This window comes from Lampetra planeri, chromosome 26 (genome assembly GCF_965212315.1).
Source record: "Lampetra planeri chromosome 26, kcLamPlan1.2.h2, whole genome shotgun sequence".
Lineage (NCBI taxonomy): Eukaryota > Metazoa > Chordata > Hyperoartia > Petromyzontiformes > Petromyzontidae > Lampetra > Lampetra planeri.
This window is the reverse complement of record NC_136132.1, coordinates 9,849,231-9,865,418: the sequence shown is the minus strand read 5'-3', so window position 1 is coordinate 9,865,418 and position 16,188 is coordinate 9,849,231. Positions and strand designations below refer to the sequence as shown.

The following is a 16,188-nucleotide window of genomic DNA, read 5'->3' as shown; positions in this document are numbered from 1 at the left end:
AACGAGAGATGAAAATAGCCGTGTTCTTATGGAGACGCGATGCGGGGGTTGCATTCCAAGTGTTAGCGGCGCTCATTGTTCTTCCATTAACAAGATGCTTTTTATAAAAGCGAGGAATTTGGCCCATTTGGATGTCATGGATCTCGTTTCCACTTTTTAAACATAACACGGCTGTGCGCGCCGTATTATATGTTGGGGCCGCTGGTCCCCGAAGTCCCTCCCTGCTCCGTGCCTATGGCAGGGGCTCCGCCGTGCGCCGACCCCTCGCTGCTCTGCGAGCAGCTGCTGCCGTCGCTGGGCTCATCGCCCGACGGCTCCCCTCCCTGGTCCGTCCCTCCGCGAGCTCGTGTGAGAGGCATAGCTCGCCGCACGCCCTCGTTCACCTGCAGACGCTGCGTTGCCTCTCCACGGATCACGCGCTATTAAACGGGGGTCAGGGGTCGGGGGGCGAACGACGCTGCCCTCACACTGCGCGAGTCCCGGCGGCGACAGACGGAGCGGGGACCTGCGGGCGCACCGACCCCTCCCCTCACACTACGAGCGCACACACCTGCACACACGCGACACCCGCTCTCGCGCCGCTCTGCGCAGCGCTCCCCCGAGGCGAGCCGCAGCACTACACTCACCCCTGACTTCTCGCGTTATGATCGCGCACCTGTATCGCGCACGGGGTGGACGCACGCACACACACGCAGCTCCCCACGCGACACACTGCTCAACAAGATCACGCGAGACCACGCTTCGCTATTAATGATTTATTGTCCGCTACCTGGAACTAGGTGTTAAATCAGTGAGTCGACGAGGCTGGCCTACGCTGATACTTTTATACCTATTCCCGATTTATCTGCTATGATTCTAATTCACCTTCTTACTCACTGTTAAGTGTCCACGGCGGTCCGCTGATCCTTGTGTTAACAGCGTACCTCGGTGCGTCCCACGGACGTCCGGGTCGCTGGCTGGAGCTGCGTCTGGTCGCCTGGCGCTGGAGTAAGAGAGGATTTCCCCTTTGCGCCCCCTATTTATCCTCCCTACCTCAAAGGCTCCGAGCGGGATGGTGGCCCACAGCTTTTCCTTAACAATGTGCTCGCGTCCTCTAGCACGCGCACCGCGGTTCCGGACGCCTGTGATATGCTAATCAATGTGCGGCGTTGCGCGGCGTAAATTCTAATTAATCCCTTTCCCTCCCTAACAATGGTGCCTGCGCGCTCAAGCGTAATTATCCCAACCATCCGTGACTATGCGCAAGAGCCCCTGCGGTCCCGCTACTCATGCTGTCCCGTCCCTCCCCTGCTTGCCCCGTCGACACGTGGGTGGTGTGTGTGGGGGATGCGCTTCAACCGCGGTGGCCGAATGCCCCTCGCCGCGGCCATGCCATCTTAAGGCAGGTCGCAGCGCCGCGGTGCAACGTAGCGTCGGGGGAGGCCGTCCAATTCCCTGATCTCCGGAAACCGTGAGAGTTAATCCCGATATGGGTTTTTCGGATAAAAACTGGTCGATCAGGTGACCTTCCCTTCCAGCTCTATGGGGGGGGGGGGTGAATGCGTGCAGGTGTGTTCATGTGAGGTGAGGTGAGGGGGACGAGGGCTCCGTTGCTTGGTGGTGGCGAGGTCGGGGATGGGGCGCCTGCTGAACGGCTTCGTGGTGGCGGCATCACATATACAATGATGCTGCTATTGATGGTGGAGCAGTTGTGGAGTTAGCGCGCTGCGCTACTTACCCGGCGACCCGAATTCGATTCCCGCTCATGGCCAACACCAGTGACGAATATCTGAACCGGTCCTGGGCCTCCCCTAGGTCGACTCGGCCTCAGTTGGGTCCCTGGTGTGGTGTGTCAACATCGACACTGGGGAGACGAGGGCAATCGGTCGTGGTGCTCGCCGTTCACCCGCTCGTGGCGTTCCGGCCTTCAATAGGTGTCCGTTAAAAGCACTTGCCCCGACAGTCTGTTAAGGCTATACAGGGGATCTTTACCTTTTAATATGTGGCATAGTTTCGCGTTCGCTGCGTTCGTGTTTGCCGAGCGCGTGCGGACGGTGTCGAGCGAGAGAAACCAGGTCGGCGCAATCGGTCAGAGACGTGCGGTAATTAAGAGTCGTTAGTCGAATCGATTTCCTATTGTTTTGGGGGGAGGAGTCAGCGGCATTAGGGATGTTAGGATGGGTTGAACTTCGGCTCTGGTGGCACATGCGACGATGATTGTGACTGATTCCGATGATAGTGATATCTGTTGCTAATTATCATGGTTGAGGATGATGAACGAAGGTGAAGTCATTGCTGATACTGCTGATGATGCTACTGTTGCGCTTACCGATGCTACTGCTGATGATGATGCCGCTGCTGATGCTGCAGATGACCTGGTGATGGGTCGAGCTCCAGTTAAAGTACAGAGAAAGATCCAACCCCATTGGACAAATCAACAACTGGCCGTGAGAACGAGGCACATTGGAGGGCTTCATCTGTCTCACCAGCCTCGCCTGGCAGCCAGGAAGAATCGAGCAGTTCGTACATTGTGCTATGAATTGGCAACCTTCGTTCATAATAAACAATGGAAGCATGAAGACGGCAAAAAAAGAAAGTTGATTGGTAAATCGCAAAGCGTAACCAACAGAAAGATGGAACCGCAACACGCGATAATCATAAAACTCAAAACGACGTGCATATATATTCTTGGTTCTTTCGGTAAAGTCACGTAGAAGGGAAAAAATAAAAATATTAAACAATACATTTCTCACGACGTTTCGACTGCAACACAAGCAATCATCAGTCGAAACGTCGTGAGAATTTTTTTTTTCCCTTCTACGTGACTTTATCGAAAGAACCAAGAATATGAATCCCTGCAGTCACGAAAGCTTTAAATCAATACGTGCATATACGTAATTCTTCCACTGGAACACATTCTCGTTTTAAGTCGGCGGGGGGGGGGTTCCATATGCCACACTTGGAGAAATTTCCTCGTCCCTTTGCAGTACGAAAAAGTTAAAGCTCCAGCACCAGACGATCAGGTACATGTGGACCTCATCGCAGAATAAAGATCAACATCAGACGTGCAGTTTATTCGTGTTTATGCAGGATTTAAATACCTCACCTGTGGAACGATGTATGTGTCGATCAGTCTATTAAAAGAGGGGGTGGGGGGGGGTATCCCATTGGCCTCCTAATGGGCCGTGGGCGAGAATAAACAATGGATTGGGTGCCAAAGGAGGGAACGCACCTTGAGCAGGGCACGTCAACTGGATGTGGAGCTCGTTACAGGCGCTAAGGGTAGAGGTCGTGAAACCTGCAACTACGGAGCCGCATGCGACTCTTTAATTACTGCCTTGTGACGTTATTCACATCGCATTGAGGCACTTGAAATTTAGCAGTTTTTTAGGAGGGAACGCACCTTGAGCAGGGCACGTCCACTGTGGATGTGGAGCTCGTTACAGGCGCTAAGGGCAGAGGTGAAACCTGCAACTACGGAGCAGCATGTGACTCTTTAATGACTGCCTTGTGACGTTATTCACATCGCATTGAGGCACTTTAAATTTAGCAGTTTTTTTTATAGAATTCGGAAAAAATGCTCATCTTGTTATTTTGGTTGCTGACCCCTTTGCTCGAGGGGGTGTATCACAGGGGAGCGGTAGAGTAACGGTTCGTGCATTGTGCTACGAACCTGGCAACCCGAGTTCGATTCCAGCTCATCACCGACACCAGTGACGATTTTCTGAGCCGGTCCTGGGCCTCCCCTGCGTCGACTCAGCCTCAAATGAGTACCTGGTTGCTGTATGTAAACATCGCCACTGGGGAGACAATACAAACAAGCGCGTGCATAGTCGTATACACACTTCCCAGACGCAGAATACCGTGGATATTTGATCCATAACAGCCTTTTAACAGACTTCTGCGAGCACATTCAGGCTGACAAGGCACACGACAAATACAAACATAAAACGCACTCTTACGCACACATACATTATCACGCTGACCCCGTTGCTGTATGTAAACATCGTAATACAGGTACACTCGGAACAACTACATACATGCACTCTCACGCGCTTGCACAAATAAATGCACGCAAAATCACACTCGATGATGATAACAAAAGCACGGAGTGTTGACGTTACTACGGCCATCTTGCACAGGGAACTGATGCTCAACAACGGCAGCCATGTTGCATTGGGATTATTTTCCTGTCGGCTGATTGGCTGAGAGTGATGACATCATCCCTTGCAACCACTGTACGACTCCGACTTGGATAGATGCTACGGGTTTCGCACTACGCGCCATCGGTGCGTGCTCAGGCCCCTGGTTAAACGAAGAAAAACTTGCGCTTGATGCGTGAGTAATAAAAATACATGCAACAATGTCGCTCGAGGAAAAGTAATTGTTGGTGGGAAAACAACAGAGTGCATTGGGATGAAAATTATGCTAGAGGCGTGCGGGGAAATTATAATTAGAAACAACAGAGTGACAGCTGAATGATATATATGTAGAACTTATTTGGCACCGTACGTAGCCAACCGCGCTAATCGGCGTGCGAGGTGCTAGGGGCATCCACTGCAGAGATAGAGCCGTGAAATCAGCTCATTGTGCAGGAGTGAGATTGTGTAATCCACCCAGCTGGGGATAGAGCATGTCTGTTGATGTTACATTTAATGTATAGGATACTGGAGTTAACACAAATGTACAAACGAGGTAGAAAAAAGGTGATAAATAACACAAGACCATAACGAGATGGAAATAATATTGATTCTTAAATAGCCAGCGACACACGTATACAGACGTATGCACGTAAGTGCTCATTAATATATACAAATTAATACATTTCAACGATCTCTAATGTAGACTTGAACAAACTGTTGGAGAAAGTGCGAAACATTGTAACCGACATGACAGTAAATTTCGATTTAAAGCTTTCGTGACTGCAGGGATTCATCTTCTTGGTTCTTTCGGTAAAGTCACGTAGAAGGGAAATAATAAATTAATAAAAATAAACCAATAAAATAATTCTCACGACGTTTCGGCCACAACGCAAGCAGCCGTCCTCAGGTGGTGAACAGGTCTGTCGAGGAGACAGAGTCTGAATGACAGTAGTTATACACGTGGCCGACATAACCAGGCGATAAACGATTGAGGGAAAAGCGGCCTCATGCAAGGGAGACCCACACAAGATACGCAAGTTCGCTTTCAAGATCTGGTAGGGTGGAGCCGAGCACGTAGTGATTCATCATCATCATACGAGCATAACTATCGTATGCTCATCAACAATCACATACGACGACAGTGTTTATCATTGGAAGTTATTAATTACATACAATCAGGGGCGGTTTCTTCATTAGGGCGATTGGGCGACGCACCACCAATGTCATTCAACCACAGAGTCACGCTAGCCGTCACTGTGCCTCTGGATATAGTCCAATCAGCGTCATGCTACGTTCTGTGGAGTACCGCCTCTTTTTGGGCGATTTCCCTCCGGCTGAGAATCGCCCCGAGTGGTCCCATAGACTTACATTCAAAGATGTTTTTTTTTCGAACGGGGGGCGCTGCAATGCATTCTCTATGGCTTCCGGGAGGGCTCGCACTAACGTGCTTACGTCATCATACGTAAGCACGTTTCGTCCAACAAAATTATTTGTCGCCACCTAGTGAAATCTTTAATAAAAGAAACATGAGTGGATTGTATTAATAGTGAGTATAGAAACAAACAAGATGTATTGTAAGAGTCACTTTATTTTTCATTAATATTAAAGAAGTGAAGTTGCCTTTACATGCTTAAGCTGTTAATTTATCCTTTGCATGGGTGGACCTTATCCTTATCAATCATCCAAACATTTGCCCCCCCTGAGAGATTTTGCAGGAGCCGCCACTGCATACAATTATCCTAATTGGCGCTGGCTACGGAGCCGAGGGCTGGTGGATCGCACAAAGTTTGTGAAACTCCCTTCCCGTGGGCCACGAGGTGTCATACCCTGGCTCGCCAGAAGGAGGCAGATGAAACAGTGGACTAATAGCCATCTCATCTTCTTGGTTCTTTCGGTAAAGTCACGTAGAAGGGAAATAATAAAATAATAAAAATAAACCAATAAAATAATTCTCACGACGTTTCGGCCACAACGCAAGCGTCTTCAGACGCTGTCTTTCCGACAGACCTGGTCTTCACCTGAGGACGGCTGCTTGCGTTGTGGCCGAAACGTCGTGAGAATTATTTTATTGTTTTATTTTTATTATTTTATTATTTCCCTTTTACGTGACTTTACCGAAAGAACCAAGAAGATGAATCCCTGCAGTCACGAAAGCTTTAAATCGAAATTTAATAGCCATCTGTTTCCATCTGCACCGGGATGGAGTGTTGCCTCCTAATGCACGTGAGGTTTTCTCCAGGTATTCCGGTTTCCTTCCACTTGTATAACAAACAACTCATTCATTGTCTAAACACAAAACAAAAATTAAACAAACCCAATGCAGGACTGCTCCTGAAAAAGAGTAATATGACCCAGTGTGGCTTTCCTGGATAAATGTTATAAAGAACCATCATGTGATCGTCAAACTCATATGATTATAACCATCATCATATGATCATCAATCATCATTTCATCATTAGACTTTGACTTTACGTTCCAATTATCAATACAATCATGTGCACGTGGCACCAGAAACTGGAAACCCCTAGGTGGAGTTTGTAGCCTCCTCAACCTGGAACCACAAGCTGCCAATTGCAGCACCCACCGAATTTCGCCAGGCTTAGTGGTGAGCGTCTCTGATCCTGTGATTTGGAAGTAAGGGTTGAAGTCATGCAGAGATTGTGGAACTCCCACACCCGCTGGGCAGCGAGGTAGTGGCCCGTAGATTACAGGAACGCAAGTGGGTTTGAGAGATGCCATCCACGAGTATTCACTGTAGGTTTTCTCCAGATTCCTTTCACATTAAAATTGACCAAATATTTAAAAGTAGCATGACCCTCCTGAAAAGTTATTGAGATTCACTGAGGCTTTCTTGGATGAATTTAGAACGAACACGCATTGTCAGCGTATCGATCCTTCCTCCAATTACCCATCACGCACACTTCAAAATTCAGGCAGGCTCAACACTTCCATTACAACCCACAGCACTTCCATTGCGTTTTATTTCCTCCCACATTCCAATTGCGTTGCTAACGACGCCCGGGTCACACGACGAAGAACGTCTCTTCGGAACCAACGCAGTGAGCAATGCACCAAATTGTGCAATCCAATCAGCCAATACCCCCAACAACAACAACCGCCATTCGCCACTAAGTGGCGGTGACGTCACCACGACGCTTGTGCCAGGCCATGTGCACCTTGAGGCCACGTGAAGTGTCGAACGCCCGCTGACAGGAGGTCACGGGGCAGACCCAGGTGCCACGAGTCGACTGACTGAGATGACCGAGATGACTGGCTGATGCACCACCTGTGCCCCCTACTGTGCCGACTTGCTGTGCTTTAGCCACCCCCAAGAACATGACATCACACACACATTACGTCTCAGGTCCCTTCGGCGCAGCCTTCCGTATGCGCCCTGCCAGAGTGTTCGCTCCATGCCGCTCAATCAGAAATGTTCAGTCATCAGAGCCGGAATAAGCCCAGTTGCGTAACAGTTCATGTTGAACGCGACAGGATTCAGTTCAAGAACGACAGTTAATTGAATCGGGAAGGATTAAACCGGCGTTGTAACCCAGTAGCCTGCATTATATCTACGTTAGCGCCACACTCCACAAGAAGCGAATGACTTGGATATTGTGTGTTTCTGTTTCAGCAAGAGGACTGAAATTACTCTTTTCACTCCTGTCCTTGGAGTGAAAAGAAAAACAAGCAACCCGTGGGCCATGATTTTGGGAGCCGAATTCAGACATTTACTTTTCGTATTTTTCAAATAATTTGTACAAAATCGACCACGTATATTCGTGGCACATCTAATGTTTGTAGCCCTTACATAATATCATGATCATTTAAATCACGACAGTCTATATGCAAGACCGGATTAACCCATAGGCCTATAAGGCCCTCATCAATTGCAGGCCCTCCATCAAACATTGAGGTAACAAGCTGAGTGACGCTTATAACGGCCAGCGGAACGCATGCAGCTAAAGCTAGGGCGGGGAAAAAAACATTGAAGAAATGAGTGTAGTAAGCGATTTATGTCTGATTAATGTACATTGAGTCGAATACATGTTAATTTTGCATAAGCAAATATGTAAATGTTAAATGACTTAATTTTTTGCGATATGTAATGCATACTTAAGAGGTCCTTCCATCATTTTAGCCTTAGGCCCCCTCATAGCCTCAACCCGGCCCTGTCTATATGTGTAAGGTACAGACAGTCTTTCAAGAGTACCAGTTTATATTATTCTTTGGGTCTTTCGGTAAAGCCACGTAGATAGAAAATTATTTTATTAAATCGCGACGTTTTGATCGCAACACAAGCAATCGTCATCAGGTGAAAACATAGCGGGAGAGAGCTGCTGAGGCCGGAATAAAAATGAGTTTATACTCTTAGAAACTATTTGAGATGAAGACGTTCCCACCGACACCTCAGTCTATGCTATTCCATGGAGAACAAAAGCGATTTCGCCGGTGACCCAATCCAGACCGTCGACCCGGGGAACCCCTCGAGAAATCCGGGATCAGCCGCGTGCGCGACCCGAGCCCCGGACCCGAACTCTCGCTCACTCACAGCGGCGGGGAGGGCTCTGGACGGAGAGCGGCGTTCTTCATCACAAGGTCCGCGAGCCACCGGTGACCCCTGGGGTGGCCTTGAGTGTGGCGCCTGACGTGCGGCTCCCGACAATAGACAACGCGTGGAAACAACCCCCATCACCCCCATCACATCATTTCAGTTTTTTCAGTTTTGTCAGTTTTCAGTTTCATTTCTTTGGAATAACCCTGTGAGCCATTTGGCTCTTGATTCTGGCGCAACCGCAACAAACAATAAAATTACATTTAAAATTTACTGTACGCAAATTGAAACATCCCCTACAAAAACAATAAAATCTTCCAGAAAAAGCACCGTTTGTTTATGCTGCGTACAAAAATGTGCAATTTTTTTCTTCCCATTTTGATGTTAGATCACAATAACAATCATCATACAATATAGATTAAAATTTTAAGTATAACTCTATACTACATCAAAAAAATCGGGCTAAACTAAACCCAACAGTGCTTTTAGAATGTGTGACGGCATCTCACACTGATGCTGTCGTATCGGCGGCAGTGACCCCCCGCCGCTTGTGAAAATGAGTGAAGTAACATTGGAGTTGACAATGATGCATGCAATGCCATGGGAGTCGCCCTCCCCCACGCTGCTATCCAACTTCTCCTCTCTTCGCAGCCTCCGCCTGGACCCCACCAGCACAGCGACACCGCCTCCACACTCGACAGCGACGCCGCGTGTCTCGGACTCTCCCTACTTATTTTACCCCCCCCCCCCATCCGACGAACTCTCCGCTCTTTGAATCGCCACTCAAATGGATTTTTACTTTTTTGGGATTGGCCTCCCGGATCGAGGGAAAAGGGCGTCTGTAATAGCAATCGACTCGATCGATGTAGCAAGAGCTCCATGCGCCGCCCCCTGCCCCTGCAACGTCAAATAACCCAGCGTGTCACCGGATCCATCCTGGATGCCTCCTCCTGCGGGGTCCCTCCCGGTTCATTTGACGCGTCTGTCTCATTCCGTGAAGGCTATTGGACGCATCTGTGTTATATATAACGGGGCTGATGAGCTGCGAATGCTTTGGGCCGCAGGGAGCGACGTGACACCCGTGTTATGCGGGGTCCCCGTGTGGGCTCTCTATCTTTCTCCAACCCTCCCGCATTCACATCGCCACCTCTGTCCGTCGCTCTCCGAATCCTCGCTCCGTCGCTGGGTGGAGATTCAGGGACGCTAGGGAGAGGCTTCTTCAAGACCTGTGAACTCACCACCAACACCACCAACTAGAACAGCAACCCACACAACAACAATCACCAACAACATTCTCAAGTTCCAGCGTGGAACAAGCCTCCAACCCACCACCCTTATAACCACCACCAGCAACAACCACCACAACACCAACAACCAACGATCATATTCTATTCTTTGGGTCTTTCGGTAAAGCCACGTAGATCATCGTCAACAACAGCATTCTTCATTTCTACCGAACAAGCCTCCATCAAACCACCACCACAACAAATACCTCATTCACACCACCACCAACAATAACCAAACAACGACCACACAATTCTGCAATTCCCAGCGTGGAGAACGCGCGCACCCACCGCGCCACCATGAACCTCTCCGAGGCGCTGTTCCCGAACCCGTTTGTCGGGACCTCGGGTCCAGACGACAACGGGACCGCGTCGGCCTCCGCGAACCGCACCCGCTTCAGCCCGTGCCACAACTTCTCCATCCCCACCGAGGTGTTCCTCGCGCTCGGCATCGTGAGTCTCGTCGAGAACGCGCTCGTCATCGCGGCCATCGCGCGCAACCGCAACATGCACTCGCCCATGTACTGCTTCATCTGCAGCCTGGCCGTGGCCGACCTCCTCGTGTGTCTCTCCAACGCGTGGGAGACAATCGCCATCGCGCTCGTGCACGGCCGCCACGTGCACATCCCCGCGCGCATCCTGCAGCACGTGGACAACGTCTTCGACTCGTTCATCTGCATCTCGGTGGTGGCCTCCATGTGCAACCTGCTCGCCATTGCCGTCGACCGCTACGTGACCATCTTCTACGCGCTGCAGTACCACTCGATCGTGACGATGCGACGCGCCGCCGTGGTCATCGCGTGCGTGTGGGCGGCGTGCGTCGTGAGCGGCACGCTCTTCATCACCTACTGGGACCACCGGACGGTCATCGTGTGTCTCATCGCGCTCTTCGTCACCATGCTCGTGCTCATGGCGTCGCTCTACGCTCACATGTTCGCGCTGGCGCGCTCGCACGCCCAGCGCATCTCCGCCCAGCCGCGCAGCTCCCGGCAAGGACAACAGAACGGCGCCGCCAGCCTCAAAGGCGCCGTGACGCTCAGCATCCTGCTCGGAGTGTTCGTCTTCTGCTGGGCGCCCTTCTTCCTGCACCTCACCTTCATCATCAGCTGTCCCGCCAACCCCTACTGCTGCGCGTACATCGCCTACTTCCCGCTCTACCTGCTGCTCATCATGATCAACTCCGTCATCGACCCGCTCATCTACGCCTTCCGGAGTCCCGAGTTGAGAGTCATCATCCGCGACACGCTGCGTAAATGCGGCCGTGGCCGCGGCCGCGGCGCCAATGGCACCAGGGGCTCCAGCTGCTGCTGCGTCCAAGTCCGCTGATGGCGCGACCCGGGCGCGAACCCCACATTTGGTCCCCCTACGGGATGTGAGCTGAGTGAACTTACCCCGGGCATGGCAGTGGTGTTGGCGGCGGCGGCGCGACCTCCGCGAGCCAGCGCCGTAGAGCCAAGGGGTTGGTGGATCACATGCAGAGATTTGGGCTCCGAGGTGGACGGCAGATGGCAGTACAGCATGTGTGGTTCGTGAACCCGTTTGTGCGGACCTTTGGGTGTTATCCCCTCGCATGCGAGGTGGGTTTTCTTGGGGTACTCCGGTTTATTCCTACGTGAAAAAAACCCACCCTTTATTTACAAAGTGGTCAAAAATCTCATGAAGCAGGGCCCTCTTTAAAGCATACTGAGCCTCGGCCAGGCTTTGTTCGATAAATATCGTAGTTATTGTGTGTGGAACCGGCTCATGCACGTGGAAACAGATCGGGGCTGGGAGGCAATTCCGATCTCTTTCCCTTCAAGTTTGGGACACGAGATAAAAGATCATCATTCCTCAATCATGGGCTTCTATTGCTAATGGCCCCAACCACTTTTGAGTTCCACGCACCTGGTCCAGTCATCGCCATCCTCTTCAACCCCCCATTATACAGGGGATGATCATCATCAATCATTTTTAATTCGGATATATAAATGTATTATAAGGCAAAACGTCCCCAACGCGTTCTAGAACATTGTTAGGCACAGGTGGGGAAATTCCACGGTCTTTTGGCGGGGCCAAGTCTGTCCGTGTTAACGTTACAATGATAATACGTGTTTTGCATCTACACGTGTAAATTATTTCGGTAAAGTCACGTAGGTGAAAATGAAAAAGTAACTAAATTAAATCACGACGTTTCGGAGGCAACACAAGCTTCTGTCATCAGGTGGGACAACCACAGCAAACAAAAAAAACAGAATTACTGTAGTTTGCTGTGGTTGTCCCACCTGATGACGGAAGCTTGTGTTGCCTTCGAAACGTCGTGATTTAATTTAGTTATTTTTTCTTTTCACCTACGTGACTTTACCAAAAGAACCAAAGAGTATGGATCCTTGCAGTCACGAAAACTTCAAATCTAGAACATGTAAATTCGTTCGCGTTTTTGTCACCGGGTGCAGGTGAACAGACCTCGTGTTATGTTGCATGCCGAGTCAAACATTTTTTTTGAAAGGATACTCGTGTTTTGCTGTTTATACAAAATTTGTTTACAAAGCATTGCGCAACTTCACAATTAGAACGATGTCAACCCTTTCGTGAATACATTGCTGGACAAAGGCCTCCCTGTACCGTGTCACTCTTGGGGAGTATTTGACCATACTTCACCAACGCTGGCCAGTGCGGGTAAGCGGTGGCCCAGGAGCGGATCGGAAATCAATCGCCACTGATTTTGGCCCTCGAGAGGAATGGACTTCAAGTGGCAGTTTTCATAAAGCAGTGCGCGGCTGACACAGGACATTATAAAAATTGTATTGAGTCTGAAAATGGTAACGAATATAATTCGCATAAAAAATAAACGAGATACGGATCGAGAAATGTACGTAGGTATATACACACACATATTGCTCAAGGCTTGTTACCATCAAATCGCATCCTAATAGGAATCTGCGTGACCTCTCCACCTCATCCGATCAGCCGGTCTGGGTGGTCAGCTTAATAAAACTACAGCCGGGATTGATCGGAATGAAATTTTGATGGTGTCAAAATCGCTTCAGCTTAAATTTGACCCATGTATTTTTAAATAATTTAGGGTTTTTTTTACTTGCATGAAGTTTCGTCTAATCATTGGATGAAAACTCAAGAGGCCAGGATGAATTTTGATTTAAAGCTTTCGTGACTGCAGGGATTAATATTCTTGGTTCTTTCAGCAAAGTCACGTAGAAGGGAAATAATAAAATAATAAAAATATAAAACAATAAAATTCTTACGTTTCGACTGCAACACAAGCAATCATCATCAGGTGTGAAATCCAATTTTTTTAATAACCTTGCATATATACACAGATGGGCTGCTACCCCCCCCCCCCCCCCAGGCACGATCTCCTCGGCCGCTGTGCAGTAATATGTACGGCCTATAGTGTGGTGGGGTGTCGAGGCCTAGTACCGTGCAGAGCCTCCGGCCTCGCCTAGATTGCCCACCCGGCTGAGGCTGGGTACCGGGGCCGTTACCCCCCCACCCCGCGCTACAATAATACTGTCTAATCGCTATAATTTTATAATCTACCGACCCTATAATAGTAATTGCACACATTGTGGTGGGGGGGGGGGAGTGAAGAGGACGTGAAACTTTGATGAATTTACCTCAGAGTCGCGTGTTAATGCGTGCGCATATTTTTAATGGGAATTAAAAATGGCGTCCACCCCGCAGCGAATGCGTCGCTACCCGTTGCCAGGGGCAACCGCCGTCCAATGAAACTGCGTATGGTCCGACGACACACAGACAGACAGATTTGCGATTTTATATATATAGATATTTTTATTATTTTATTATTTCCCTTCTACGTGACTTTACCGAAAGAACCAAGAATATGAAGGCCAGGATGAGTCCCATGTTTACACAAGTCACCTGGGTTCACCAAAGCGACAATAGTTGAAACAAACAAAACCAATACATTAACAATCAAACAAATACAATCGAAGTAAATGGAAATAGCCTTATAAATAAATTCAGCAGCTGTAATAAATACATCTCAATATCTAAATCAGCACAACCTCCCGAAAAATCTCGTGACTTGTGCGACCACCCCCACTCGGAATCCCTTCCCTCTTTCTCCCCGTCCTCATTTCTCCCGACTCATTTGCTCCCGTTTCTCCAATCCTTTCCCACCCGTTGCCCCTTTATTTCTCTTCCATTTCCAGCTCCTTTTTTCTTTGACTCTAGTTACCCCTGACCGCGGTGTGTCACGGGAAGAAAAAAAAACGTTGATCGTAAAATCGAATTTGATTGCACTAAATGGATAAAACAAACTTCGAAATATTCAACAACACCTATTGTAAGTGATACACATTGCAATGAGCAGTCGGCACAAATGCAGAGGAGCATTGTTCCCTTTCCTAAACGCAGAACAACAAACTCGCACACACGCAGACTTCCGTGCGTGCGGTCATTCCCAATCCCACAGTGGACGATCGCCTCCCTGTACCATGGGAGTCGATTCTCCAAACTTAGCCACGCTGGTCAGTGCAGGTTGAAGGACCCGCGGACTGGTTCTGGCAGCACTTGCCACTGATGTTAGCCGTGCCGATTAATTGCCAATTGTCACGAGTCAACAATCGGTTATTTACTGTTTCGTTTCCACGGCCTCATGTATTCTGCCTTGATCTCGTTTGTTCGATTCGCCCACAACTGTAACATCATAACTTAATTTGCATAGTTAATAATCACGATTTGATCCATGCATGCAGGCAAGTCGTTAGCGCATGCAATAATGGAATACAATCAAAGATTAGGGGCGAATATAAAAATGTTGTACATAACACGGTGTGCGAAGGTGGAGGTGGGAGCTCTGGCCCGTACAGCTACCGGCTGCAAGTAATCCGTGACGGTGTGAAACAGTTTAAAATGTTAATCAACGTTCAATGTAGATATTACTATATATGTATAAAGCATGTATTCCGAGGTCGTTAACTTAAATGCCATATTAACGCTGTAAGCCCGTTCGTGTTGATATACGAGACACAGTCCGTTTAAATAACAGCTTCTACACACAACCCTCTCCCCTTACGGGAGATCGCTCTTCCTCCCGTGCCGCATCTTTATCGCCCCCCCCAGTTGTAGACCTCTGTTGTGCGTGGCTGCTGAAATTGAGGGCAGCAGTACAGGGACTCCTCTTACGAACGAGTTCGGTTCCAGAGGTCTGTTCGTAAGTCGATTTGTTCGCAAGTCCAACTTTACGGCATGTGCACTAAACACCGGAAATGGCTTTAAACGTTGTATCTCATGTCGATGTAGATGCCGCTGGTTCTGCATGTTCTGCAGATGTAGATGCCACCACCGCCATCTGTTGCTCGAACTTACGACTCTCGGTCCGAAAAGGCAACTGGACATACGGACATGTTTGTTCGTATCCCTAAAAGTTCCTAAGTAGAATGTTCGTAAGTAGAGGAGCGCCTTGTTTGGTTAAACATATTGCACACAATTTTCTCTGCTAGAATGCAGTACCTGTCGATGTCTGGATATGCTGCATGTAAAACAAAAAGTGTGCATATAGTACACCGTTGTTTATTCTCCTCTGCTGCCGAACTCTCTCTAGACGTCCGTGCTATCTACTCCCTTGAGCAAGTAAATGCGAAAAACCTTCCTGCCATATTCTCCAATAAACACATTCCTGCGGAGGGAGCTGGTAGGAACGTTTGGTTGCTCGGTCAATGGCCAGGGTCAACGGCGGCGTGGTGTATTCCGCAAATATGGCCGATTGTGAGGGCGGGCACAAGCCGGCGTAAGCAGGTTAAACGTTGAGTTTTATAAGGGCACCACGGGGTGACCAGCCCCTCCCCACCCCTCCACCCCCCACCCAGCCCCACCATCCCCACCCAGACCCTCCCTCCCTACCCTCCGCTCTCCACCCAGCCCCACCCCTCCCATTTTTGGATGCACGACGGACGGACACAATAATCCCGTGGGCTGGTGGAACCAGGTGCTTCCTACAAGTATAACTGAGCGTCTCTTATATAAACACGGCCATCTCTGCGCGACGTCTGTTAAGTGCGGTCGCATCTCCTCGTAATGTTCTTTAAATCCACATTATATCGTATCATGCACAACTGTTTTATCGGCTTACTACTTACCTCAAGCTCACGTGCTTACCGTCCGTATAACACAGCATTTGTATATATGCTGCACAGTATTAAGAAATGTAATGTATAAAATAAAAGCAAGGCATAACATCAACGTGTGGTTATTTATTACGAATCTGCAATGC

The 16,188-nt window shown here is 49.1% G+C and overlaps 1 protein-coding gene across 1 annotated transcript; it reads left to right on the top strand.

Annotated features, from left to right (window-relative positions):
• Positions 1-9,745: 9,745 nt before the first annotated feature.
• On the top strand, positions 9,746-12,114 carry LOC144727786 (melanocortin receptor 5-like). The gene has a single exon (XM_078606898.1). The coding sequence runs from the start codon at positions 10,257-10,259 to the stop codon at positions 11,280-11,282; it is 1,026 nt and encodes a 341-aa protein (XP_078463024.1). The 5' UTR covers positions 9,746-10,256; the 3' UTR covers positions 11,283-12,114.
• The last annotated feature ends 4,074 nt before the right edge of the window (positions 12,115-16,188 follow it).